This window comes from Seriola dumerili, unplaced genomic scaffold, assembly GCF_002260705.1.
Source record: "Seriola dumerili isolate Sdu_G_001 unplaced genomic scaffold, Sdu_1.0 BDQW01000290.1, whole genome shotgun sequence".
Lineage (NCBI taxonomy): Eukaryota > Metazoa > Chordata > Actinopteri > Carangiformes > Carangidae > Seriola > Seriola dumerili.
Window position 1 is genome coordinate 2,093,530 of NW_019174545.1, and position 26,059 is coordinate 2,119,588.

At 39.3% G+C, this 26,059-nt stretch overlaps 2 protein-coding genes and 1 long non-coding RNA gene across 3 annotated transcripts; all 3 read left to right on the top strand.

Moving 5' to 3' along the window:
* The first annotated feature begins 4,975 nt into the window (after positions 1-4,975).
* On the top strand, positions 4,976-5,545 carry LOC111230766. The gene is made up of 3 exons (XR_002665457.1): positions 4,976-5,049; positions 5,227-5,316; positions 5,496-5,545. It is a non-coding gene; the product is annotated as an uncharacterized LOC111230766 (long non-coding RNA).
* A 2,417-nt stretch (positions 5,546-7,962) lies between these two features.
* Positions 7,963-8,829, top strand: ccdc112 (coiled-coil domain containing 112). Its single transcript, XM_022757842.1, has 4 exons — positions 7,963-8,028; positions 8,303-8,401; positions 8,536-8,654; positions 8,774-8,829. The coding sequence occupies exons 1-4, from the start codon at positions 7,975-7,977 to the stop codon at positions 8,802-8,804; spliced, it is 303 nt and encodes a 100-aa protein (XP_022613563.1). The 5' UTR covers positions 7,963-7,974; the 3' UTR covers positions 8,805-8,829.
* A 1,013-nt stretch (positions 8,830-9,842) lies between these two features.
* On the top strand, positions 9,843-25,769 carry pggt1b (protein geranylgeranyltransferase type I subunit beta). Its single transcript, XM_022757757.1, has 9 exons — positions 9,843-9,970; positions 10,540-10,658; positions 13,301-13,365; positions 13,627-13,778; positions 14,041-14,173; positions 15,915-15,960; positions 17,966-18,150; positions 18,897-19,005; positions 21,748-25,769. Exons 1-9 carry the CDS (start codon positions 9,843-9,845, stop codon positions 21,912-21,914), a joined length of 1,104 nt encoding a protein of 367 aa, XP_022613478.1. The 3' UTR covers positions 21,915-25,769.
* The last annotated feature ends 290 nt before the right edge of the window (positions 25,770-26,059 follow it).

Genomic DNA, 26,059 nt, shown 5'->3' on the forward strand with positions numbered 1-26,059 from the left:
GTACTTTAGATGAAGTTTTCAAGCAATAAAGTACACTTCACATTAAAGCTGAGATTATTGCATCAGCTGGTCAATTATATAAACATTTTTTTTTTTTATCAAATGTGAATGTGTTTTCAGAAAGTCCCAAAATTTTAAACTTTTTCTACATTGATGATTAGACATGTTTGAAAACTACTCGTGTTTAAATTTTAAAATGGTTTCTAGGGCTGCAACTCAAACATACAAGTGCCACAAAATCAAAATTTTAAGACAGGTACATCCATTAAAACTCCCAAATAGTTGCAATAGATGTGCACATTAATACTACAACTCATTTCAAACTATCCTCTATGAGCTGAAGTGCTGGACAAGTGGAAACTGTGACCTGCTGGTGGTGTTAGATGAAAGGTCAGAGGATCACAGAGGTAATCAGGATTCAAACTCTGGGAACCATCAAGGTCTCTGTGCCAAAAATTCATGGCAGTCTGTCCAAACTTTGTAATTTCTTTCTAGTTCAGTCCGTACGAACCTTTCCTGCCTGAGAACCCATGAAAAAGAAGCAAAGTTTAATCGAGACCCCTTTATCACCACAACATATAAGTACACACATTAAATTAGCTAAACGTATGAGCTACACCAGACATGTTCAGTTTGACCAAAAGATACATTTGGAGAAATGTTGATGTGTGTGAAGAGAGCAGGCACGAATCTGAAGAACAGCAGGAAAAGCAATTAGACTGATCACTTTCCCCCCACCTTCCCAAGCTCTTTACCACACACTGCTCAAGAAATTTACTGATATGTACACACACACACACACACACACACACACACACACACACACACAAATACATGTGCAGTTGTGCTGTCTGAGTCCAACATGTGCGACATGTGCAGGGCATAGCCAGATCGTGTTCGTCACACCATATACAATTACAGCACTAGTCAGGTGTCAGAACAAATTGTGTGTGAGTGTCTGGGTGAGTGTGTGAGTGTTGCGTGTCTCTGCAGGTATGCATTTACGTCTGTGCATGTTGTCTGTGTGTGCTTGTGTTTGTCCACATAGTTAACCCTTATCAAAGCAGGCATGTTTACTGAAAACACTCCCATGTAGTAATAGCCCGCAGGTTGACACACACAAAGCGGGAGCGCGCACACACACATACACACACACACACACACACACACACACACACACACACACACACACACACACACACACACACACACACACACACACACACACACACACACACACACACACACAAACACACACACACACTCACACACACATAAATAAACACAGTGGCAGAGGTCATAAATAAACATGTCTAATTCAAAGAACCGGCATGGGAGGAAGCTCAGTCTTCCACCGTCCATGAATGCAAAACTGACCTCTCAGTTTACCGGGATCATGTCTCATAACATTTCAAAACAGCTTATTAGCTCCTAAGAAGTGGTCAAAGGTCATGTGTTTCTTTCTCTCATACTTTCCCTCTTGCCTGTATCAGATCTTCTACATTGGACTCCTCTGTTCAACGATGCCTTGATTCTACTCAATTTTTAATAACTGCATGAAAGGCCAGTTCAGAAATAAACGTCTCCTCCTAATGTAAGAGAAGACTGTTTTTTGTTGTCCTTTGTGAGGGAAACACTGTGTGAGAGAAAATTGTCAAAAAGACCTACATCTATTATTAGATTAGAAAAGGCTAAGTTAGTTTTTCACAGAGCTTTATACTGTATCTTGAGATCTTCCTCAGGGGATAGAGTTTGCTCAGATGTCATTGTGTGGGGAAAAGTAACAGAATACATTCACATACAAATTCTAATCCACAACTAAATTATGATGTATCATACACTGAGCTACACAGCAGTACATAAAGTAGTTATCCAGTCCTTTACCTCTTCCACCTGTTCATTTAGGTCACATGATGACAACTGAGCAAACTCTATCCACCTCTTTTTTTTCTTTTTTGGACATACTTTGCTTTTTTGCTTTGTTCCTTTTTGACCTCTCTCAAACGAGATGTCATAAGACATAAGTCAAGTGTTTCAATCCCCAAGGACATAGGGATATCAAAAGAATTTTCCTTAACAATGGAGCAAATTGCATTCTATTTTAGAGCCAGCCTAAAACATCGCCGATCTTTGACATTCACATTTTTGTACTGAAATATACCCCGTCTGGTCTGGAAATGCTGTACTTTGTAGCAGCATGTTTCTCTGATCTGTTATGCCAACCAGCTGATAGTTCATATGATTGTCTCATTTATCAAATTAAGTGAGTCCCTTGGCTGGGGACGGAGACAGGAAATTGTAACACTCTTCATTAAAGAGAGCGGTTGCTATTTATGTTGCGATGACAACTCTGCCTCTGCACCCATGGGAAAGACCATCCCCAATATCTGCACTCAATAATGGATTCAGGTTTCTATTTATACTCCCTCTCACTGTCTCTTTACTCTCTCCCTTTTTCTCTCTGACTGTCACTTGGCCAGCTCTCATAATAATTATAGCTGCTGGGCATCATAAAAAGGCTGTTACAGAAATAACCAAGGCCTCGGTAGACAAGATAGGCAGTTATTTGAGAGAGTGAGATGTGTAGGTAACTCTAACCATCTAGCTGAAGCAGGATACAGTCAGATGTTTCTGTACCTCAGGCACAGAGCTACAGAAAGGATATCAAATATTGTTTCCAAGTAGAAACGTCTTAAATCATACAGTACTATCAATCCCATTGTCACAAAACCATTTATCAAAAGTGTACCACTTTCTGATGCAGCACCATTTATAGACGATGAATAATAATGGTTGGTAAATCATTGTCTTATGCTTTACAGATCAGTTATAAGTTAAGAAGATTTTTTGGGTTGGCAGGTTCTGGAAAACCCTACTTCAGTGTTGCACTTTTCTTGATCAAAGTTGGCAATTCACACAAAGTTGCAGGTTTATTTCATATCATTTGGGTCTACATAATTTGATTAATTAATATTTGTTTAAACTTTGTACCTCTTTAAGTACAATATCAACAATAACAGCTCTTCCATCTTCAGTTTTGTGGCTTTGTCTGGAGGGACACTAGTTTTAAGACTTTAACTTTTAGGTTATATTGAGCTCATTTGTTGTGCTTTATCAAATTGTCTTAAATTTTTTCTATATGTCAAGTAATCCACATCCAGAGAAACTAAGGCAAAGTAATATTATTCCATCATAGGAGATATGTAAGGCTGCAGCCATCAATTATTGATTATAATTATTATGATTATCAGTACATCTGATAATTATTGTCTTTAATAATTGATTAATAACTCTGTATGAAATGTCAGAAAATAGTGAGAACATTTAAGAAGTGAATTTTAATATTTCATACTTTTAAAAAATTACATAAATGATTAATCAGTAATCCAAACTGTTGCCAATTGATCTTCTATCAGTCATCTAATTGATAAATCAGCTAGCCAGCTCCAGAGTACTGGTTGCTTTCTGGGGGCATAGAAAAAATAATGGGGGTAAACAGGGGGTTTGTCTCCCATTATGAAGCCTGATCATCAGGTCCTGACAGGAGCGTATGCAATACCAGCGCCCTCTGCTGGCGTGAATTACCAACTGCGGGACAAACCTGCTCTGTCTGTTTAAATAAAGTTTGTTTTGTTTACAGATTCACTTAAACATGGCGTCCCTAGCAACCACACGATGCGCTGATACAAATCGTTCGGTAGGTACAATTTACTGCATTTGATATAAAAATTATAGTCTATATTACTCAGTCGACAACATTTTAATTGTCATAAATTATTTAAATTGTCAGACAACTGACGAGCTTGCGTTCGTTAGCTATTATTTACAATTATAGCAGAGTGAAGCCTTTTGCTAACTTTATGGTTTTGTTTAGCATACGCTTGCCACTGACACGATGTAATCAAATCGTTATTAATTAGTGAAATTATTTTGTAAGATATTTGATAAGATGTTTTGTACTACCCACACCGGCAACCTGTCCGATAATGGGTACCTTGTGTGTTACTTGGTTACCCATAGCGCTGTGGGTCATTGACCATTGACGGAGGACTGTATGATAGACACATGCAGTTGTTGTTGTTGTTGTTGTTGTTATTATATATTGCTTGGTTGGACAGCTTTTGTTCTTTGCTTTCACTAAATGAATCTGAGCAGGGAGATGCCCGAAACTCCAGCAGTGTCCAGCAGCCTTGCACATCATCCCCGGTCAGCAGTGACAATGTGGACCACAGGCTGGTCAGACAGAAAGCTGCACAGTTTCTCAGGGAAGCAGAGAAGAACAGGAGGCAGTAAGTGAAACTACTTACTTATTTCACATTTAACTATGAATCTTCCGTCACTTAAGTTTCACTGCAGAGATACAGTGGGATGACAAAATGACAGGAACACCCTATAATACGAAATGAAATCCAACATTATCACAGCTTCAAAAAGGTAGGTATTTACTGCAGCACTAATGAATAGGATTACATAATATTATATGGTGTTTGTGTTGTTTCATCCAGCCCTGTGTTTCATCTGTGTTTGTATGTAATTTTCAATCGCAATTGTTTCACCAACATTTTGTTGTATAAGGAGTAAGATAATTCTCTCATATAGGCTGGACAATAGCAAGAACTGATCTGTTGCTGCTGAGTCACTACTGTAGATGAGACAAGCAAAACCCATGTTATACTGTTACTTTCCAGTTTAATATAGTAATAAGTTGAAAACAGAAAAGTAAGGCACATTCCTTAGTTGCACCGTATTCATGTTACCAATCACTAAACCACTGTTTTATATATATATATATATATATATATATATATATATGTACACATATAAAATCCATCCTTGAACTTTCTGAAGACTTGAGACCTTAATATCAACATGTCTTCACTGGTCAATGATGCAATACACCCATTTAGCTCTTCTCCTCTCTTAACAGGATTGAAAAGTTTGAGAAGGAGAGGACGCTGACTTTTCAGTGCAGAAAGAATGGCTGGACAGATGGGTGTGGAGAACTTGAAGAGTACGAGAAAGTGCTGGAGGAAGAGAGAAATGTAGACAGTAAGCCTTATTTGTGTTACAGCAGCCTCATATTTCCTCTAGACACTTAAAGGGGAAGATGCAAAGTCACACACATCGTCTTCCCTGTCCATCTCACATGTACGTTGTGTCATTAAGTAGAGACAAACCTTAAATAAATATGAATGAAGTAATAATCTGAGTTTTTTCTTCCTTTAGAGATGACTCTTCAGAATCAACTGGTGAAGATTCATAATGGCGTGAGGAAGTTTCAGAGACAGCTAAAAGATGTGAAGCCAACTCCTGAGTGTAAGTAATATCAGGGAAGATCTTATTAGGCATATTTGTGATCATGTTTTCTGTTGACAGTAATTTCACTCTTCTGCTTTATGCACATACCAGATGCTATTGTAATTTAATGCACTGTTTAGTCAAACTGCTGTGATTTTTTTAATCATTTGTTTTTGCATTTCTGCTTGTGTTTTCAGTGATTGAAAGACTGAAAGAAATAATGTCAGAGGTGGAAATCTCAATCAACACCCTAAAAGAGGCGCAGCACTCATGGTAACAGGGTACACTAAACAAATAAGAACTAATCAAACTTATTAATCAGGAAAAAAAATGTAATGTGGTGTAATGCACTTCAACACAATAGCCCTTCAATAAATAGTATTTTTACCTTATAATATTAATTACTGTTGAGACCATGTCAAAAAAGTGTTTACTCATCCTAGTTGGTTTTGATATTTTGTTCTCCACCAATAAGCAAGAATCACCAAGTTATCTTACACCAAATAAACAAAAAGGTAAAAAAAAGTACAATGGTGCACATGTTGTAGTAGCCAAGCAATTACAGGTGACTATAAACAAACAAGAGCTTGTGTTTATGGCAATGCTCTATATCAGGAATAATTATATGCACTGTAATAAAAATATTGTGAATAATTGTCCTTTGTGTTTCTCTGTTCCTCGCAGCTTTGAGGAACTACTGAAGGAGGAGAGGACATGCAGACAGGAGATCACTGCTTATGAGAAGAAGATTGAAAACTGGAGCCTCAAATCAGAACCCAAACTACCCACAGCTCCCACTGTTAGGGTCAGTCTCTCTTTATTATCCTCCTTATTTTCTCTGTTGTCCATCATTCATGCAATGAAAAGAGGATCTGTAGAATCCTATAATTAGGGTGTGAGAAATAAATATTACAAGATGTTGTTGCTTTTTAGCTCAGACATGTCAAAAACATAAACACTTTCTGAATATTTCAGAAACACTTGTGTTTCATAATAATGTCTTTCACAATATGGAAGACAGCAGAAGTCATCAGAAAAGGATTCATCTTGTTCCTGGTGACTTTTTTAAAATGAGTTTAGAATTCTGACTTACTCAGCACTTCATTCATAGAGTTATCTTTTCCATAAGACCAAACCCCCAGACAGAGACCTCCCTGCAGAGGTCAGAGCACTGGAGGCTTTCCTGCAGAAGACAGGAGGCCCTTATGGTGGCTGGGACCAATATGACCACCAAGCCTTCCTTAAAGTAAGATAATATTGTCATTCTTTCTCAATAACTTGTGTTGTAATGTAAATTCTTGTTTCCAGTCGCCTTCCACAATGTTTTGCTTCAGGCGACTTCAGCAGATGTCAGGCCAAACGTTGACTGCCTCAAGATTCTTGTCTGGCTTATTTTAATCTGTTTGATTAACAGGTCTGGACAAAGCACAGTGGGCTACCAGCCTACAGGAAAGAGGCAAAACTTTACTTGCCTTGTAAATCACTGGAGGAGATAGAGCAACATGAGGATTGGCATCAGGAGCTGATCTATCTGCAGGATAGAAAGAGAGAGGTAGAGAACTTAGGCACATGGTAACAACAAAACAGTCCTCATGAAGCTGTGAGCATGACAATGGCCTCAGTTGTCAGGACTAATTTGTTCAAATTGATGTATACTACATTATTTTCTCTGGCCTGTGTTAGGTATTTTACTGTAGAGGGCGGACAGGCTGCTGCTTTTTATTGAAAACCTAAACCTAAGCTTTTTTTTTGTATGTACAATATAGTTAAACTTCCACCATAAAGTTACTGGTTTGCAATATTATGCCTACAGTGCATGAACTTTTATTTCATTAACCTTGATTAGAACCGTATTTATTCTATATAAACATGACATAGCCAAGAGATCAGAAAGAGCTTTTATTTTCTAGAGGTTGTGGCGCTGTCTTCTAAATATTTTGTGGTACTTGATACCATATCCAGGCTATTCAGCGGTGGAAGGCCAGCAAGCATCAGGAACTCCAGATCAGGATACAGAGTCAGGAGGAGGCAGAAGAGGCAGAAAGGAGGGAGAAGGAGGCCAAGAGCGAGGCCCGGCAAAACAGGTGAGTCAGAAGTTGAACAGGACAGAATAAAAGACAGAAAGACAAAGTAGAGCATGCATTAATTCCATAGCTAAATGCACTTCATTTGCTGTTATGTTCTATCCTCTTCTGTTTTAGGACTGAGGAGGAGAGGAGAAAGGCGGCACAGCGACTGGATGAGTGGAAGGAAGAGAAGAGAAGGAAAGAAGAACAGGAAGAAGAGCAGAGACTGGCTGAGGAGATAAAAAAGAGGAGGCGGGAAAAGGTGCTTTTGCATTTGTGTGTGAAAAGTCATGTAGCTGTGGTTGTTTATCATCAGAGATAGTTACTCTGTATTGGTATGTACTTACTTGTATGTTTATAAGTATTTTGTAATTTATTTTGCATAAATATCAATACACATGAACACATAATGATCAAAAGGTGATGTAAACAGGTGCACTGTTTGTGTCCTCAACAGATATTAACTTTACCAATCAAAATGATTTCTGTTCATCAGGAAGAGCGTCGGCGCCAGCTGGAAGTGAAGCTGACCATTGAGGAGCAGCTACGACTGAGGAGAGAGGAGGAGGAGGAACAGGGGAAGAGGAGGAGAGAAGAGGAACAGAGGGAGATGGATGAGAGGAGAAGGGAGGCCGCAAAGGGCATCAAACACTTTAATGAGAGGGTACGAAGTTTGAGGGTCACAGAAGCATCATCCCAGAGTGCCTGGTGCCACCACTTTCAAGGGCCAGGCTTTTTCACTAGATAGCAGATGTTAAACAGGAAGTCTACACAGGGGCTGTCGTCACTCTGACATCAGGTGTTGTGGATGCATGGTTTTTGTTATGTGAGGATATGATGTGATGTATTTTAGGGATGTGAAGACTTACCACTTTTTTAAATGTTGGTGGTTGGTCAATGCTGTGTAAAATACAAAGTTTGTCTCTGCTTTTCTGCAGGATCTTCACAAAGTGGAGGCAAAGCTTCAGGAGAAACAGCTGAGGGAAAAAGAGGAAGAGGAAAGACAGAGAAGAATTGCTGCTAAATTGAAGGAGAAGGTAAGAGTTATACAGTGAACAAGTAAGCCACACATGACAAGGTCTCCCAAGGTCTCAAAAATGTCTTTCAAATCTTTAATAAACAGGGTTGTGGATTTAAGAAAAAGGTTGATGTTTATTTGTTCCTCATTCAGGTGGATGGTCACATCAGCAGAGACCCTTCCAGGCTTACCCGTCCCACTAAAGGATGGGAGGAGCGAATGAAATGCATTGGTCCTTCAGGAGGAGGGCCTGTTCTACAGATGTTTCACAGGTCTGACTGACATTGTTTTTGAATTGTTACAGGGTCAGGCCTTTATATTAAGGACTGTTTGGGGTAATATTAGGTGATTGCTTCCTGAATCACTGAAATCATCTGTTATTTTATTGCAGAGCTGTTCCCACTTGGAGAGAGGGACTGTGAGGAGCAACATTGGAGGCCAACCGAGCAAACAAATGTGTCAGAAATGAGATTAAATGAAAATGTACTCACATGGACCCCATCACCAGATTGTGCTTTATTTGTGTGTGCTGTGTGCAGCTGATTGAGGTTTTGTACAGTCTATGAATTTACAAAACTGTTTCATTTTAAATAAAAGCTTTTGTGTAAATTTTACAACTTCTGATATCCAGTGGTGGAATGTAACATTTACTCATATTTACTAACTTATTTACTTGTTATTTTGCTTACCGTACAAATCATAAAAACAGCTTATAAAATATGATGCTTTGCTTTTACCCAACAATATATACTAGTAGAGGTGAAATGATTAGTTGATTAACAGGAAATGAATCGGCAACCACTTTGATAATCATTTGAGTCATTTTCATGTCAAAATGTCAAACGTCATGCTACCGGCTTCTTCAATGTGAGGATTTGGTGCTGTGCCTTTTAATTATTATAATTTATTTTGAATGATTTTGAGAAATGGTGAAGTTTTGTGAAGATGTCATTGGAGGCTATGGGTATTGCTGGGGGGCACTGGTCACTTTTTAAAAACATTTTTACAAACCAATCAATCAATTAATTCATTCATTGACAGGGAAATTAATCAGACGATTAATCCATGATGAAAATCAGTTGTTGCTTGTATGATGCTGCTAGCCCTCTCAACAACAGTAATAAATAATAGAATATTATATGTTTTATTATGATAATATAACACTCCAGGCCATTTTTCAGCATTAAGTACTTTTGAATTTTACTTGAAATTCATGTCCCTGATTATACTTACATACTGATTATACTTACATACTTTTCAACTTCATACTTTTAACGTAATGCAGGGCTTTTACTTCCAATGGAGTATTTTTAACAGTGTGAGATTAACACATTAACCCAAGTAAACGATCTGAACCCTTCCTCCACTGCTTCTTAAGGTCCACACTGCTCTGTAATGTGAGGTTTTATTTTGAAAAACGAATTTACCGGAAAAGATTCCTCATAGGTGCGGATGCAAAGATGGCGGAAGAGGAGAGCCAGTTTGAAGAATTTGAGCAAATAGACTTTTTAAGAGATCGACATGTACGATTCTTCCAGAGAACACTCCAGGTGTTACCTGAGAGATACGCCTCGCTGGAAACAACCAGGTCAGTTTACTGGAATGAAAAATGCTGCTTTAGTTTGTATGTTTTGTTGAGGAACTTGACTAGCATCCGAGCTAGCTGCGGTTCACCAGCCGTTTAGAATGGAGGCTAGTGCTACTTAGCTTAACGTGCATGCTAACATCAACCAGGGTAGTGAAGTTATGACAGACTGACTGGTGTAATACAGGAAACTAACTGTACAGCGGGGCCCGACGCCCTATGAAACTTATTCGTCAACATTTGTAGGTTATATTATCATTGGAATAAGGCTCATTTGAAAATGAGCTTCAAGCAAAATGGACTGTGTAGTTGGTCAAGTTCTTCATTTGTGAACTTACACATCCAGTTTTCTCATCTGCCTTTCCCAGCAGAACTTAACCAACGCCTAAGCATGAGCTACACATGCTGTTTTAACATTGTTTTGTATTGGGTTTTATTATCCAGTAATCAGTGATCTTTCACTGTCACTGTTTATATTGGCACTGATTTGTTGCATAGCTCTGAATGCATTCATAGTTCTTGTAGTTCCATTATGAGTAAAAATGAATAAAAATTCTCTGTCTTCTTCCCAGGTTAACTATCATATTTTTTGCCCTGTCTGGTCTTGATGTGCTGGATGCCCTTGATGTTATTGATAGGAACACCATGATTGAATGGATCTACTCACTACAGGTTCTGCCCACAGAGGATCGTAAGTCTGATATCCCCTTACTTTTCACAACCGACTCCAAAATGAATAAAGTTTATACAGTTCATTATGAAAGGTTTGCACTACAAATATTCATTGCCAGTAGTAATGAGCAAATCAAAAGGTTGATGTCAAGGCCAACTAACTACATCAGAAACAGATAAACTATAATGATCCAGGGAAATTTCTTTGTTACAATTGCTCAACAGTTAGTTAGAGGAAGTAAATAAGTGAAAAAAGTAAACATTAATATATAGCAGTAATGATAATAATAAATACACAATAAGTAAGTAGACACATTTACAACTGTTTGAAAAAGTAATGTGCAGGATAGAATCACTGCATGGACAAAAGTGCAAAAAAATGGAAACATGTAAAGTAGATTAACAGTAATTTAACTGTAAATTACCTGTGATGTGCAAAGGTAAACTGGATAAAATTGTAACTTGGCTTAACAATACATTAACAGTACAGCAGAGTACTGATGGAGATGTGCAGAAAGGGGAGGAATCGTGTAACTGGATGGCCACAGGAATCCTAACCCTGGAGCACTTAGAGTGCCTGGCTGAACATACCCCTCTGGCTAACCGCAGTAACACTGTAGCTAGAGTAAGGTGAATGAAGCATTATTATCTCTGACACGCAGGGCTTCAAAAACAGGTGTTGTAAACTCAGTCCAGTTTCCCTGTTTTAACCTGCTGCACTATCATTTTTTTCACCATGTTAGTGCATGAATTCAACCACACAAGAAAACAAATTGAAAAGAGTTGAGCCTGACAACTACAATAATGGCATTCCCCTAACTCAGAAATTAGTGCTGTCAAAGCCTCAAGGGAGCTGCATCAAACAGAATAATTATTGTTTTGTCTTTGTCAAAATAGCAAGGATTTGGATTTTTGGACACTATGCATGGACAGGAAAGTACCCAGTAATGTCTCAGCTTTCAGTCAAGTATCAGTCAGAAAATATTTTGAAGAATGGAGACTAGTTGTAACAAGGCCAGCATAGAAAAAGGTGCAGCACAATGCTGTTTATTGCTGTAACGGTCACACTTGGTGTACACACTCTTACATACACGGTTTCTAATTTCCAGGGCGGGGAGCTTAAGTGGGGTGGGTGGTAGTGTGTGAATGGTCACATCAAGAAAAACATAACTTTAAGGGTTTTGTCTTGAAACAACAGAGGAAGAAACAATTTCTGAAACATTTGAGGGTAAATGTATCTATTTATGTAATGGAATGTGTCCGTGTAAAGGTGAATGGTTTCAACAGAGTCCAAGAGAGGGAGGGCAACAAGGGGAGTGCTGGAATGGGGACAGTTTAGGATACTGTCAATATGAGATTTTCTTTCAGCATACATTTCAAGAAAGTCTCATCAAATTGTCAACCTTGAAATATTTGAGTACTTTTTGGGCTTTGAAGCAGATATTGGCCTCAAGGTGTCCTCCGCACCTAACCTGTTCCAACAGCACCTCTGTTCATTGGGGAAAGTTTGACTCTAAATATTTAATTACTTGTTTTTTTTCTGTCTCCTAACAAGCCACTCTGTGCCATCTGTTTAGATGCCCAGTTAGTTAATTATTCAAGACAGCAACAGAAATCATGTCAGGATAGCCGTGCTTGATTGGTCTCATTTTTGCTGCTGCCATATGTTTGGTGTCTGGCTGGTTTCTTGTCATTAGATGTGAAAATACAGCTTCAGAGGCGCTTGAGATTTCCTAATGTGTCATCAGTATGGAAATACTTTTTTTTTGTTTTTGTTTGAAGCTGTTTAGACTTTCAACAGTTGTTGATGGATATGTTGTTGCTCTCCAACTGAGTGCAGGTGTGTTGAATATAAAAATGTTTATAGATTAATTCAGTCGATGCAAAATGTATTTTGTGTCTCTGCCAGACTTTGTGTACAGTGGCTTCAGAAAGTATTCAGATCCCTTTCATTTTTGCACACTTTATTATGTTGCAGATTTAATTTGAAAGGGATCAAATTGCCAATCGATCAATCTAGTCAATTTTTGCAAATCCATTAAAAACCAAAAACTAAAATGTCTTATTTACCGAAGTAGTCAGTTGTACTGTCTCCCTAGGGCTTAAAAAAAAAAAAAAAAAATAGGAAACAGTTTTGTTTTCATCATTAGAAAACTGAAAAAAATGCATGAATATTGTGACCCTTGTCTGTCTTGACTGAATACAAATTAGCAAAGTGCACAAGACAAAAAGAGCGTAACGATTCATCAAGTAGTGCAACACAAACAGTGTACCATCAGCCTCTTACAGTCATGATATATTTCAGGACACTGACCACAATATTGACCTCAGAATGTTTTGTCACATGTTGAAATTGTATTAAAGCATGCTGTTCGTGTTTTTGTGCAGTTTGTAGTATGATTTCATTTTGTATGCTGTCCTGCTTTAAACACTGGTCCTGTGATGGCCACTAGATGGCAGCAGCACACTTTATTTATAGCTAGTAGGTCATCAAGTTGTACATCTTTCTAGCACCTTGCTGAAGGTCAATACAATCAGTATTAGACCTAGTTTGCGAGAAAAAACTGCTTTCTTGTTCCAGTTTGTCTGAATGTTCACCATGACATAAATCAGAGTGTTTCTCACATCTGCTCCTGCCCTTGTCATGTTGTTCTCTTCCAGAGTCTAACATAAGCCGTTGTGGGTTTCGAGGATCGTCTCACATTGGAATTCCTTACAGCACTAAGGTACTCATCCCATCAGTTGTAATATTACCGGTGATTGTGATGTTGTGTGCATGTTTTTTTCACATTTTGAATCACTGCTCTCTCCCTGTGGAGCCATAGTTATGGAAAACAGAAATGCCAAGCAAAAAGGTCTATTTAGCTGTAGACAGTTAAATGCTTCATCTGACTGATTCTGTTATTGTTTTTAACTTTTGTAATCTCATGTTTTTGTCTTCCCACTGCATTTGTATGAATAAAGTCTCATTTTGATATATTGTTCAGGGGCCAGGTGTGCTCCATCCATATGACAGCGGCCATGTAGCTATGACCTACACTGGGCTGTGCTCGCTGCTAATACTGGGAGACAACCTGAGCCGTGTTAACAAACAGGCCTGTCTGGCTGGTCTCAGAGCACTGCAGCTGGAGGATGGCAGGTTAGTACACACACACACAAATTTACACTTACACTCTGACTCAAATATACCCAAGGTCATGTGAACACTAGGAGTCTTAACGTGGACATGCACACACACACACCTGCACACATCCTCAGACATGAATATATCACATTAAACACTTTTTTTAAAATCACATTTGGTATGATGTGAGTTAAATGCTATAAATTTAAAGTCTGCTAATTTCCAGTTGTTTGTGTAACTGTTGTGTTTGTCTGGCCATTTTTCTTCTTGCTTCCAGTTTCTACGCAGTGCCAGAAGGAAGTGAAAATGATATACGCTTTATCTACTGTGCAGCTAGTATTTGTTACATGCTGGATGACTGGTCAGGCATGGACATACAGAAGGCCATTGAGTACATCAGAGGAAGTTTGGTGAGTTGATTTTAAAAACCTTGAATGAGGTATTGAACTATAGGGAGAGGGTTAAGTTTGGGTTGCAACCCTAAATCTATGAATGAGACCCACATTCCCAGCCAACAGGACTGCCCCTAAGCATACAAACACTGTTTCTGCACCATTCAAAGCTGCCCCTCTACACTTGAATGAGGAGAATAGGCCACCCACCTTTAGTAGGCGGAACTCGGCCTAGAAATACTTCATTTATAATAAATGGAGAGGGTTGAGCAGTGCATCATGGTCTTAAAGCTGTAGCAGAGTTTTTTCATCCCCACCCGGAGAAAAACAACAAGCTCCAAGTTTATGATGTGGCACTTGAATGATATTTTTGCTAGTTTGTTGAGTGATGTTTAACTCAACCCTTACTTTATCCTCAGTGTTTGTTTTTCCATCAGACGTGGGTTAGACACATCAAAGCGCTCAGAATGAGGGATTGTCTTCATGATCATCATCTCAGTCTCTTGTACAGCTCAAGTCTCCAGATCACAGAGAGATGGTCCCATTCACTCCAAAACTTCAGCTTATTTTAAGCTTGACATTTAATACAAGAGTGTTTCCTTACAGAGTTTCTTTGTTATGCACATGGGTGTGTATGCAACATACCCACTCTCTTTTTCACGCACACGCTAAGAAAGAGAGGGAAAGGGAAAAGCCTGTTAATTACTTAAGAGATACCCGTAAATCATAACTGAAAAGTATATTTATCCACTGGCCACATACTAGTGGGTGGATTCCAAAATGTTTTTGGCAAAGCAAGTTAGTTGCTGGTGAATGTAAGTATACAGAAAGCACCAGATGATGGGTGGTTATGTGTTAGAAGGCCTGGAACAGTAGACAAGTTTACCAGCCACACTCAAAGCTTCACTTACATTTGGATGGCGCCAGGTATCCATTTACTAACCTTATTGTTATGGTCTGATCAAACCAGACACACAGAGAGAAAAGAACTAAACACTGTTAGTTTTTCCCAAGTGACTGCCATCTGTTGTGTAGCTTGTGTAATTTTGTAGGAACCACTGTTTATGATAGGCAGTTGTTTTTCCAAAAATTGCTTCGAAACTTGTCACAGTTTCAGGGAAAATTAGGTTGTTCTAAATCAAGTGTTTAGCTTTTGCAGGTTCATGAAACCTTATTTGTTTTCTTTCTGTGAGCAGAAATAACCACATCCCCTGTGTAGTCCCAAAATAAGAGCCTACTCCTTTTTAGCTGCGCTGTTCCATTAAAAAAAACAACAAAAAAAACAACTTGGTTTAGACTGACATACAAGGAAAACCCATCTGGGCCCATTACTACTTCTTTCACAACATTTTTTTAGTAAAATGAAGCAGTGACACTCAAAGGTTGCCAATATGTGTGAGTAATGCCTGAGCGAAAAACGTCTTGTAGCCGCTGGATAACAAATAAAATTTGAACTTAATTGAGTAATGTGAATTTTGGCTTAACAATAGCAAATAAAAAAATAACCCAGAGCTATGCTGGTCTGTGTATCCTGAATGAGATTATGTCATTTTTAGCAGCTGCCACTTGATTGCAACACAGTTTAATGCAAGAAAGAGGGAAGCATGAAATACATCTTGTTAGCACGCCAATTGATGATTCATTCAGTTGTGACTTGACCAGTAAGAACAAATGGGATCCCTCAAGATGAATTTTGCCTTTCTTCTTATAGCCTCTCTTTTAATTGAATGTTTGTTTCTTTTCTTTTTTGTCTCCACAGTCATACGACAGTGGGTTTGGCCAGGGAGCAGGGCGGGAGTCACATGGTGAGTATGATCAGCCTCTAATGATTTATACTTAGGTACAGGTATCAGAAATGTGAGTTTGAAACCTATATGCTCATTAAGTTACAGCTGTAAGATTAAAAACAAACACACCCGGGTTTAAAAGTCTAATGTATGAATAACGATTTGGGTTTTAAAGCAAAAGGTTAATATCAGATCAGAAGGTTTGTTGGTGCGTTGGCGGTGCCGTGGTAGAGAGCATGAAAGTGGCTGATGGGAGTAACTGGTTTAAAGGATTAGCCATTAAAATCCATCTCTGTAGCTACATTGTCCTCATTAATCCCTACCCCACTCAAATTAAACCTTATTATTCTGATACAAAAGACATCATCCTACAAATACGCACACACACACACACACACACACACACACACACACACACACACACACATTTAAAATCACTGCTTGAAACATATCCACAGCCATCATTTTGACATGGTAAAGGAAGCATTTCATGTTAACTTTGTGACTTACTGAGCGCATATGTTAAATCTATAGAAGTAAAACTGCTTGACGGGGCAGATCCCAGTGCATCTTGGTAATTCCCCTCCTTGCGATAAATTCAACGTCTGTGATTACAGGCTTCAGTGAGACTCAGCTCTCTACTGCGAGCCAGCCAACTCTCTGTCTGTTGGCTGATTACACATCAGTAGAGAGATACAGTAGATGCCCATTACCCATCCAGCCTTGAAGCTTGTGTTTGTTGAGCACCAAGACCTCCCACACTGTGTGCTTTAAATGTTCACAGATTCTTACAGTGTTTTTGTGGATAATTGTGTTTGAGCTGCTGTGTGGTTTCAACATGTGAAACATGGTATTACAGAAAGTGTGTGCCAAGGTAAGAAATGAACTTTCTCTCTGTGTATGCATTCAGTGTGGTTGGCTTTTACCTCACTGTTTCCTCTATATCTCCAGCATTTTCTTCTTCTTCAGGCTATGTACTCTTGTTTTCTGACGACATGGTGCTTCCTTTTCTAATAAATACACTTGATAAATTCCCCAATTGCTTGTCTCCATGAATAACATACCATGGCCTATGAGGAAAAATAGTCACATTCAGGTGTGATTATTTGTCTAATCATATGAAAGGTTACCAAAAAGATGCTTTGTCAATTCTTTTTATATTAATATATACAGACCTAATTTTAGAGTATCTGGTTTTGAATTTCCCACAGTTGTATTTGATTTATATTTGTCCCCCTCTGATCTTCCTGTGCTTCAAGCAGATAGTGAGCTAGATATGGTTGAATAGAGGCAAGTGTTGATTAGAGACACGTCGGCATATTTACACCCCTGACCCACACACTTCACCCCACTTTTTCTTTGTTTCTTTCTCTCACACTTGAACACACATGAACACAGATAAGCGGCGAAGTATGGTGGTAATGTTACAGGCTTGGTGATAAAGAAAGCAGTTGTCAGTTGGGTTGTAGAAGGTGATGGATAGCTGCTGCTTGTGGCTGTACTGATAACAGCTTGTCATCAATCGACAAACGCACTCACACGGTTTGTGTGACTCCAGCTGGAAAGACGCTCTGCTTTCAGTCCCTAACCTTAAAGTTAAAATTCTGGTGAAACAATTCACAATATTACCCCAATCAGATCTCAGAAGGGCCGCCTAAAGCATCTTTATTCAACTTGGAGGTCTTCAATTGTTGTACAGAAAAGTATTTTCCTCCATTTTCCTCTCTGGCCCACATTTCTGTAAAATAATAAGAAACACAAGATAACTCCAAATTGTCATTACTTCCAACGAAAGGTGGAAAGTGAGAGTTGTGGCACGCTATCAAGTATTTGGCAGTAAAATGGCACACACAGTCACACCCTCTGTTTTTACTGGATTGTAATCATCTACTTGTCTGTCATCAAAACATGTCAGGGTGAACCACTGGAACCACTGCCTTTTCAATTTTAATACACTGTCAGAAATCAGTAGTCTCATTTAAGTGTGAGTGAGTGTCATGCACCTGCCTGTCTGTGTGTCCAGGTGGCTGGACGTACTGCGCCATAGCCTCTCTGTGTCTGATGGGTCGATTGGAGGAGGCGTTGAGTCAGCGGGAGCTGGACAGGATCCGGCGCTGGTGTGTCATGAGGCAGCAGAGCGGCTTCCACGGGCGCCCCAACAAGCCTGTAGACACATGCTACTCCTTTTGGGTGGGAGCTACGCTAGAGGTACAGACCGGTGTAACAGTACGCACTTGTTAAGTACATTCAAGTATTTTACCCCTGATTTTCTGCACTTTTGTACAATTTCCTCATGGGAGACGAGATAGCAGGGAGAATTTTTGAAAAGTATACTAGCCTGCACTGAATAATAAGCAGCATTTTTTAAAATAGGACAGAAATATACTTGTCGTGTCTAAACAACTGTTTATCGTTCACATACACCCCAAAAAACCTGTGAGCAAACCTTTCAGCATGTGGGTCATAATTATGCCAGGGGTACAAGCATGCGCACACATGAATCAGAAAACTGTGAACTAAAAAACTATGAGTAAGTCAGACACATACATACACACACACACACACACACACACACACACACACAGTTCAGGAAAGCTGAATTTCTGGGTTAAAACTGTGCCAGAGGAACAAATGCATGTACTCAAAAATAGTTGTATGTGGCAAAGAATGGCAAACATTGAGGCTTGATGTTGTCTCCACTGGTATTGGTATCATTGGAGAATATCAAATGTTTGATCATTGATGGCAGTAACCCACTTGAAATGAAACGTGAAATTAAATAACGTGCTCAGCATCTTTGAAGTGAAATTGTAGAAACAACCAGTTGAAAATGATTAAAAACTTTCTGATTTGTATTGAATATTTTTGTTTTGTTTTTGTGTTTGCTCCCACATGTCGTGGTAAAATAAATCCCTTGTTCGCTTCTTTTTCTCTCACACACACTCCTGTCCCAGCTGTTAGACGTGTTCCAGTATACAAACTTTGACAAGAACAGGAGCTTCATCCTGTCCACGCAGGATCGGTTGGTGGGGGGATTCGCCAAATGGCCGGACAGCCATCCAGGTAAATGATTTGACTTGCAAACATGGATATTTCAGGACCATTTTTTGGTAGACGGTCACAGTCATCAGAGGGTGTGCAAAGAAAAAGACACTACTGGAAAGCCAATTACAGAATGCTGCCATGCTTGTTTATATAGGTTTTGTATCAGTGTTGCTGTTTTCTGTATTTGTGGGGGGATTTCTGTCAAAGTGAGAGTGGCATCAATCCATGTACCTTTTTATACTGCTGTAAAGGCCACAGGAGTGTGCAGGATGGGTTTGACTGGCATGGAGGAAACAAACAGAACACAAATAGACTACATTGAAGTTCCTGTTTGACATATTTTAGCTGTTTATTCTTCAGTAACTTCAAAGATCTCACATCATGGACAAAAAGATGCTGGAACCAAGTAATTTCAGTATCTTTGTTTTTCCTCTTTCATTCTTTGGGATCAACAGTTTTTACCCTGCCCTCCACAGGTGCGGAGAGGACAGGGTGGAGTTTTGGTTGGCAATTTCACTTGAGATCAATGGAAAAGCTCTTGTAACCCTAAACTTCAATGGTGTACATGCTTGTGTGTGTGTGTGTATGTGTTCGTGTGTTCTTGCTCGCCCTTGTAATGTGTAATTGATGAGGTGAATGTGCATGGGTAGCCCGAGGACACAGGAGATCGAGCTCCTCACATTACGGGAACAAGGCAGGGAAGATACAATGAGGAAAAAACAGGCGCTGCACCAACAAAGCCTCGTAAATACTACTGAACAAAAGAGTTTTAGGAAATGAAAGGAACTCTGCAGCATTATGGGTACTGATAACATTGAACTTGCATGTACTTTAACAGTCCAGTCATGCACAGCTACTGATGCACAGGAACTGCTCTGGGAAGATATGAAGGTAACAATAACAAAGAACAAAAGCAGGTGGTGTGTATTTGTCAAGCAGATCTGGACCAAATATAGCCAAATGTACTTTGACAGGAACAGCTGGTATTGCATAGGGACAGAGTAGTCAGACTTTCAGGCCAAATTGATTGAATCTTAATGAAAGCATCTGTTTACATGATCCCAAGAAACAGAACCACAGCTCTTTTCAGTGTCTGTCTTCGTGGCTGTAAAAAAAAAAAAAAAAAAAAAAAAGGCTGAATACAGTAAAGTGATGGACGCAGATCAAGTAATGAATTATTTCTTTGAAAAGTTTTTGTGTTAAAAATCAGATTGTGTGATGCCACATGTACAATTCAGTTAACGTGATCAAAATAGCATAGCTAGGTTCTCATAATCAGTGAAATGGCCCAACAATGGGCCATTTCATGTGATGGCGGCAAAGCCACCTGATAATGATACATGTGAAAGGGACTGTCTTTAAGAGGCTGTAATCAATATTTTTGTTTGGCAATGTATCAAATGAAAATTGAAAACGATGTGAAAGGGTTCACTCATTGTGAGGAACCTACAGAGAACTTTTAAGTGAATCTGTAGCTCCCCTCGGCTTTACGGAGATTTGTAGTTAGTTTTCAGTTTCGTTGTTTAGTTTATAGTCCAGCCAGTGTACACTGCCTGCTTAGCACCAAATGGCAGACAGACACAGTTAGCAACTTGCTGGTGAACAAAGTGGAGCATTTAGAAACTAAAGAGACAGATATATCCCTCTGGAGTTGATAGAAACCAAATACAGAGCTAAAAGAGAGTGAATATTGGACTTGAATTCATCAGGTGGCCAGAAACAATACTGTAAATGAACAGTAATTGTTGCTCCTTAACTGCTGGATGTGTAAATAAGCAATGGTTCGCTAACAAATTGTCATGTTATCAATGTTGCGTTCACAGCTTGTTCCTGCGGTCCGTAAATGGCCAAAAAATCAGTAATTGCAGGTTTAAAAAGGAAAAAGGCGTGTTGATTTTTAATCATCAAAAACATTGCAAATATAAACCATAATTGTACCTTCAGCAGCTTTCTGCAGCATCTGTAAGATGTAGTATTAAAATCATACGATAAATGGACAGTAGTTTGAAGTACTGCTGGGCGATAATTCCATGTAATTACTCACCAACTTTCAGTGAAATTATATGTTGATCTAACCGTGTTAATGTTCTGCTGATTTCTGTTTAAATTAATTATTCTGATTAAGCTATTATCAAACACATCATTGCTTCACGTCTCATTTTGTATACAATTGCCATATATCACAATTTGTGATTTAAATCTTTATCAAAAATATAATTATTGATTAAATCTCACCTCAGACTTTTTTTTTTTTTTTTCTGAACAGCCTTGAGTTTGAGTCCTCATGAGTCCTGATTGATGCAGCTAATGGTGCTTTGATTGATTCTGATGTCTGCTTCCAATCATCTGTCATTTCATTGTAATTCAATTACTGCTCCATTTACTGGCCTGTACAGCTTTTACGCTGGTCCCAGGGGAGCAAAGGGGCCATAGGGCCAACCTATGTGCATTATGTATGTCTACTTAAAGGAACAGTACAACAAAACCTGTGCTTCTACATAACAATGGATTTTATGTGCAACGAGGTTACGGTTTCCTTGATTCAATAATAGAGAGTGATGTGACAACCATCATGTTTGTCTTATATGTGATTATTCTGATTGCTACAGACCTGTCACATGCAGGTGTTTCTGCTGTGACAAGTTCCCCTCTCTGACCTACTTTCTCCCTTTTACCCTCCTTTCTCTCACTCATTCATCCCTCACTATGCTCCCCAATTCCTCCCTCTCTACCTCTTTTTCTCCACTTCCGGTCCACCAGACCCTCTCCATGCCTACTTAGGGCTGTGTGGTCTGTCTCTGATCGGAGAGCCCAGCCTGAGGAAGGTCCACCCAGCTCTTAACATCACCCAGAGAGCCTTTCAGCACCTCCAGCAGCTGCAGCAGACATGGAGGGACAGCACTGGCAGCTGCAGCAGACAGCACTGACAGCAGCATGATCCACAGGTTTGCCTCTAAACACGTTCAATCTGGAGCATCTAACGGTAGTCAGTCAAAGGCAACTGGACTTTTGCTGTGTGTCTTGAAGATGTTTGGCAACTCATCTGAGAGGCCTTCTCATTTCAGGAATTAAGAAGGCTTTTTAAGACTCCAGTTACACAGTAGTAACTTTGAGGAACTAGTTTTAAATTCACCTAAAGCAATGTTTTTTTTTGAGCAATATCCGCCACACTTTTTTTGCTGCCTTTTTATTAGTAGACAGTAGTAAATAACATTGTGCATTGTGGTTTATGGGGATAGAATTATGTGCCAGAAAGTTCAGTATGAGTCACTGGAGACTTGAAGAAATTCCAGATGCCTCACCTTTGCGAACCTTTTAGATTATGACATTTTGGAAGCTCTCTGCTCCCCAGCCTCATCATCATAGTTGCTGTAAACCTTTTGCTATGAATGAACACTACTGACTCAATTCACATGCACATAAGAAACATCCTCTAAGTAAAGGTTATTCGCAGTCTTAGGAGGGATGCCGAGCAGAGCTTAGGGAACATCTAAATTATCTTTTTTTAAATAGTTGTGGAGTAACATCAGTAGCTCAAAGTTTTTGAGCATTCTGGTCTAATGAATTGACTAACTAAGCTTTTGCTGAACAATGTCTCAATATTCTATAAAACAAATAAATGAGATTGATTTTCATTATTGTTCACAAACCAATATGGGCCCAGTGGTAATTTTTTGGGGAAATGTGGAACCTGTTGAGACAAATATTCATGTTTCCTTTAGAGCAACGTTCCTACATTCTCAGACAAAAAGAAAAACAAAAAAACAATTCAAGGCCCTGTCCTCCAGACAGTATATACAGTGTTTTTTTGCCTCTCTGCCTTCATAACATCTCCATCCTTACCTTGCTCTTGAACCTTTTGAAAGCCTCAAGCTCTCCACTCCCAAAGCTGATACCAGCCTGGCAGGTTTACTCTCCTGAGCCTCTCACTTCAGCATCCTCCAGTTTCACCACTGCAGGCAGTGATCAGGAGACATTTAAATGATAATACAACTGCTGGGGAAATTCACTGGAAAGGCAGCGAAGAGCCAACAATCACCTCTGGGGTCAAATCTATAACAAAAAAATCTAAAACCCCTTAAAAGAAGATTAAATTAAATTTAGCTTTAGCTGGCCTTATCATGCCAAATCACAGAAAACAGATTTGTTTAATTTATTGTCCAACTTTTTCCTCAAGCTAACAGAAACATAGATTGGACCTTAAGGGAATTTCTTTAGATGGGGGGGAAATCCCTTCTTTTCCTGAAAGGAAAGTAGTCAAATTTAGCAGCAGATCACATCCTGACATCCCCAGACTCCTGAACCCTGAACTGATCTGAGCTACACTCCTTCAGCAGCTTCCATGCTCCCTTCAGGGCTTGGGCTGGCCTGAAATCAATAGGACAAAGATGAGACAGTGGCATCATAACTTGGGGAAATGTATTCTTTTGAGCAGCAGTGGGAATCGACATGTCGTTTTCAGAAAAAAAGGATGCAGGCAAAACAAAGAACAGTGTACATGAGCAGAACAGTGGGGTCCAAAAGTCTGAGACCACTTTCCTATTCACTTGAATTTGACACAAAGGGATGTGACCATTCACTGGTCACATCCCTTTGTGTCCTAAAATGTTGTCTACCATGACTTGACTCTGAATCACTACCCAGCCACTTGCAGCTCATAAAAGTGACCTTCCAGCCTTCTTGCCCTTGAGCTGAGCTACAAATTGGAAAATGATAGTTTGTTTCTAATGAGATCCTAACATGGTGACACAAAATTCTGAGCTGAGCACAGCCGGTTCCTCTTGTCTTCTCATTACATCAGTGCTCTGATTCCCAGCTAGCAGTATTACCAGCTCCACAGATTCCTCCAGCCCCCTGCTGAAGCCACACCCTTTCATTATAAAACTGTTGCCACAGTAAACACCTGCTCCCTGACATGACGAGCGAGGAGGAGACAATATCACAGCAGGTCAGAAATGCAGTGGCCTGTCTCCAACACGTTACCTGCGGGAGTCTACTGTCCCATTTCTGAAAGGATATGAAAATAATATTGGCCCAGTGCTTTTCTTTCCATCCACCTAAAATGAACCTGTACCTGGCCCAGTCTCCTTTCCCGCCAAGTTGCCTTCTTGTTCAGACTTAGAAACCAAACCAGGCAGACGGAGGAAAGGAGAGAAGAGAGGAGGAGAAGTGAATAAATAAATAATTTGATCCATCTATTATTAAAAGTAAACTGTCGGAGGCTGGAATCTCCTCTCTGAACCCTGACCAAACCTCCAGTGTTATATAGCCTTGTTTTAATGCAAAAACAATTGCTTTTTAGCGTCTTATTTCATTTATTTTGTTGATATTATGCCTAAGACAATAGGCTTTGCTACAGTTGCTCTAAGTGATGTTGCCGACATTACTCCTGCTTTTTTTTTTTTTTTTTTTTTTTTTTCACGAACATTTTGTTAGTTACCTCAAAATATTTTTTAACCTTTGTGAAAAGTAAGATATGACTTTCATTGTTGCTGCTGAATTGAGTCTCAGACACAAGTATCATGATAATACAAGTTCAACAAAATTAGCTTTTTAATTCACCATATAATATAATGGTATCATCTTTTTTGTTATTTTGTTTTGAAATGTCCTAGATCCTTGAAGTAAATCTGAGTGGTCAAAAATGCACTGATAGAAAACGGTTACTGCTGCACCACCACTGTGGAGCCAGATCAGTTCAAATTGAATGATCATGTCTCTCATGCATCTTCTGAAGTGACTTTTATACTGCTTGAACTCCCTCAGCTGGGTTCTGTCCTTAGCGTACGCAGGCCAAAAATCACATGGCAAGACCACTTAGTCAGGCTTGACTCTGAAATGTGCCTCACGTAGTATTGTTCTGGGTCACTGCGCTCCGAATGCTCTAACTTCTGATTTCAGTACGTGCACAGCATGCTTAAATTGGGCTTAGCTAGGCTGTTTCTCTCAAGAAAGGCATTGAATATAAGTGTTGTTTAAAGGGGGGGAGGGAGAAAAGGTGTGTCCTAAATCTGTGTGAACATTGAGGAAGTGGAACACCTACTCCCCTCTTCAGTTATCCGGTCAGATGTACTGAAAACTGACTGGTAGAAGTCGTTTTACCAGAATCTCGCTATCCCTTTCCTGTCCGATCGATAATGTATTTCCAGAAGGTGGAAAGACTTAGTTGTGGCAGAGCCCATAAATGCTTACTCGACTTTAAAAAGGATCTGCCACTTCCTGCAGACGAAGGCTGCATCTCAGCAGTTGTTATATTCGATCTCCTTCTTCCGCCACATCAAGCTGCAGTCGATGTTCTCGGCCCCGCAGCATGGAAAGAGGGGACCAAGGCTTTACACTTTAGACAAGGCTGCAGTGCAGGCTGTTTGAACGGTCCACAGATGTGAAAGGGTTGTTTAAGTCTTTGTAAGATGCAGTCAAAATGCCACATGTGATCGATCATGAGCCCTTGCTCTATCACCAACTAATATACATAATGTAATAATAAATAATGTAACAATAAATGTAACTGAATTTATTTTTTCTATGCTTTGTAGAAATATTGAGTGTAGATAAGTATGTAAATGTATATAAATATGTGACTTCTATTGTGCAAGTGCTCAAGATGAAAAAAAATGTTTACAACTACATCAGTGAGACAGACAGGAACTGGATATGCAAATGTTCATATGTGATGTATTATAGTACTTCAGCTTTGAATTTGAGGACAGTAATGTTGATTCTAGCTTGGCAGTGCATACTGTATTTATGGTGAATAAAAACACATACTAACTTTTACAGTAGTTTTTGGTTTCTGTGGATTTGTTTGTGCATAAATATGTCAAATTTGCTTCTGTCAAGACTAAAAGTTGAAGGCTGTGGGTACGTTGAATTGGGGGCATTTTATCACCTTGAGAGCATGAATTATTTGCTCAACAGATTTCATGGCAATCCGCTTATTAGTTTCTATGATGTCTTGTGTGCAAAGCTGGCTTGCACAAAAACACCAGATCTGCACCACAAAAAAGAAAAATACTTGTTCTTTGGCCTACATCTTTCCAGCATGTTATAAAATAAAGGATCCTCCTTGGAC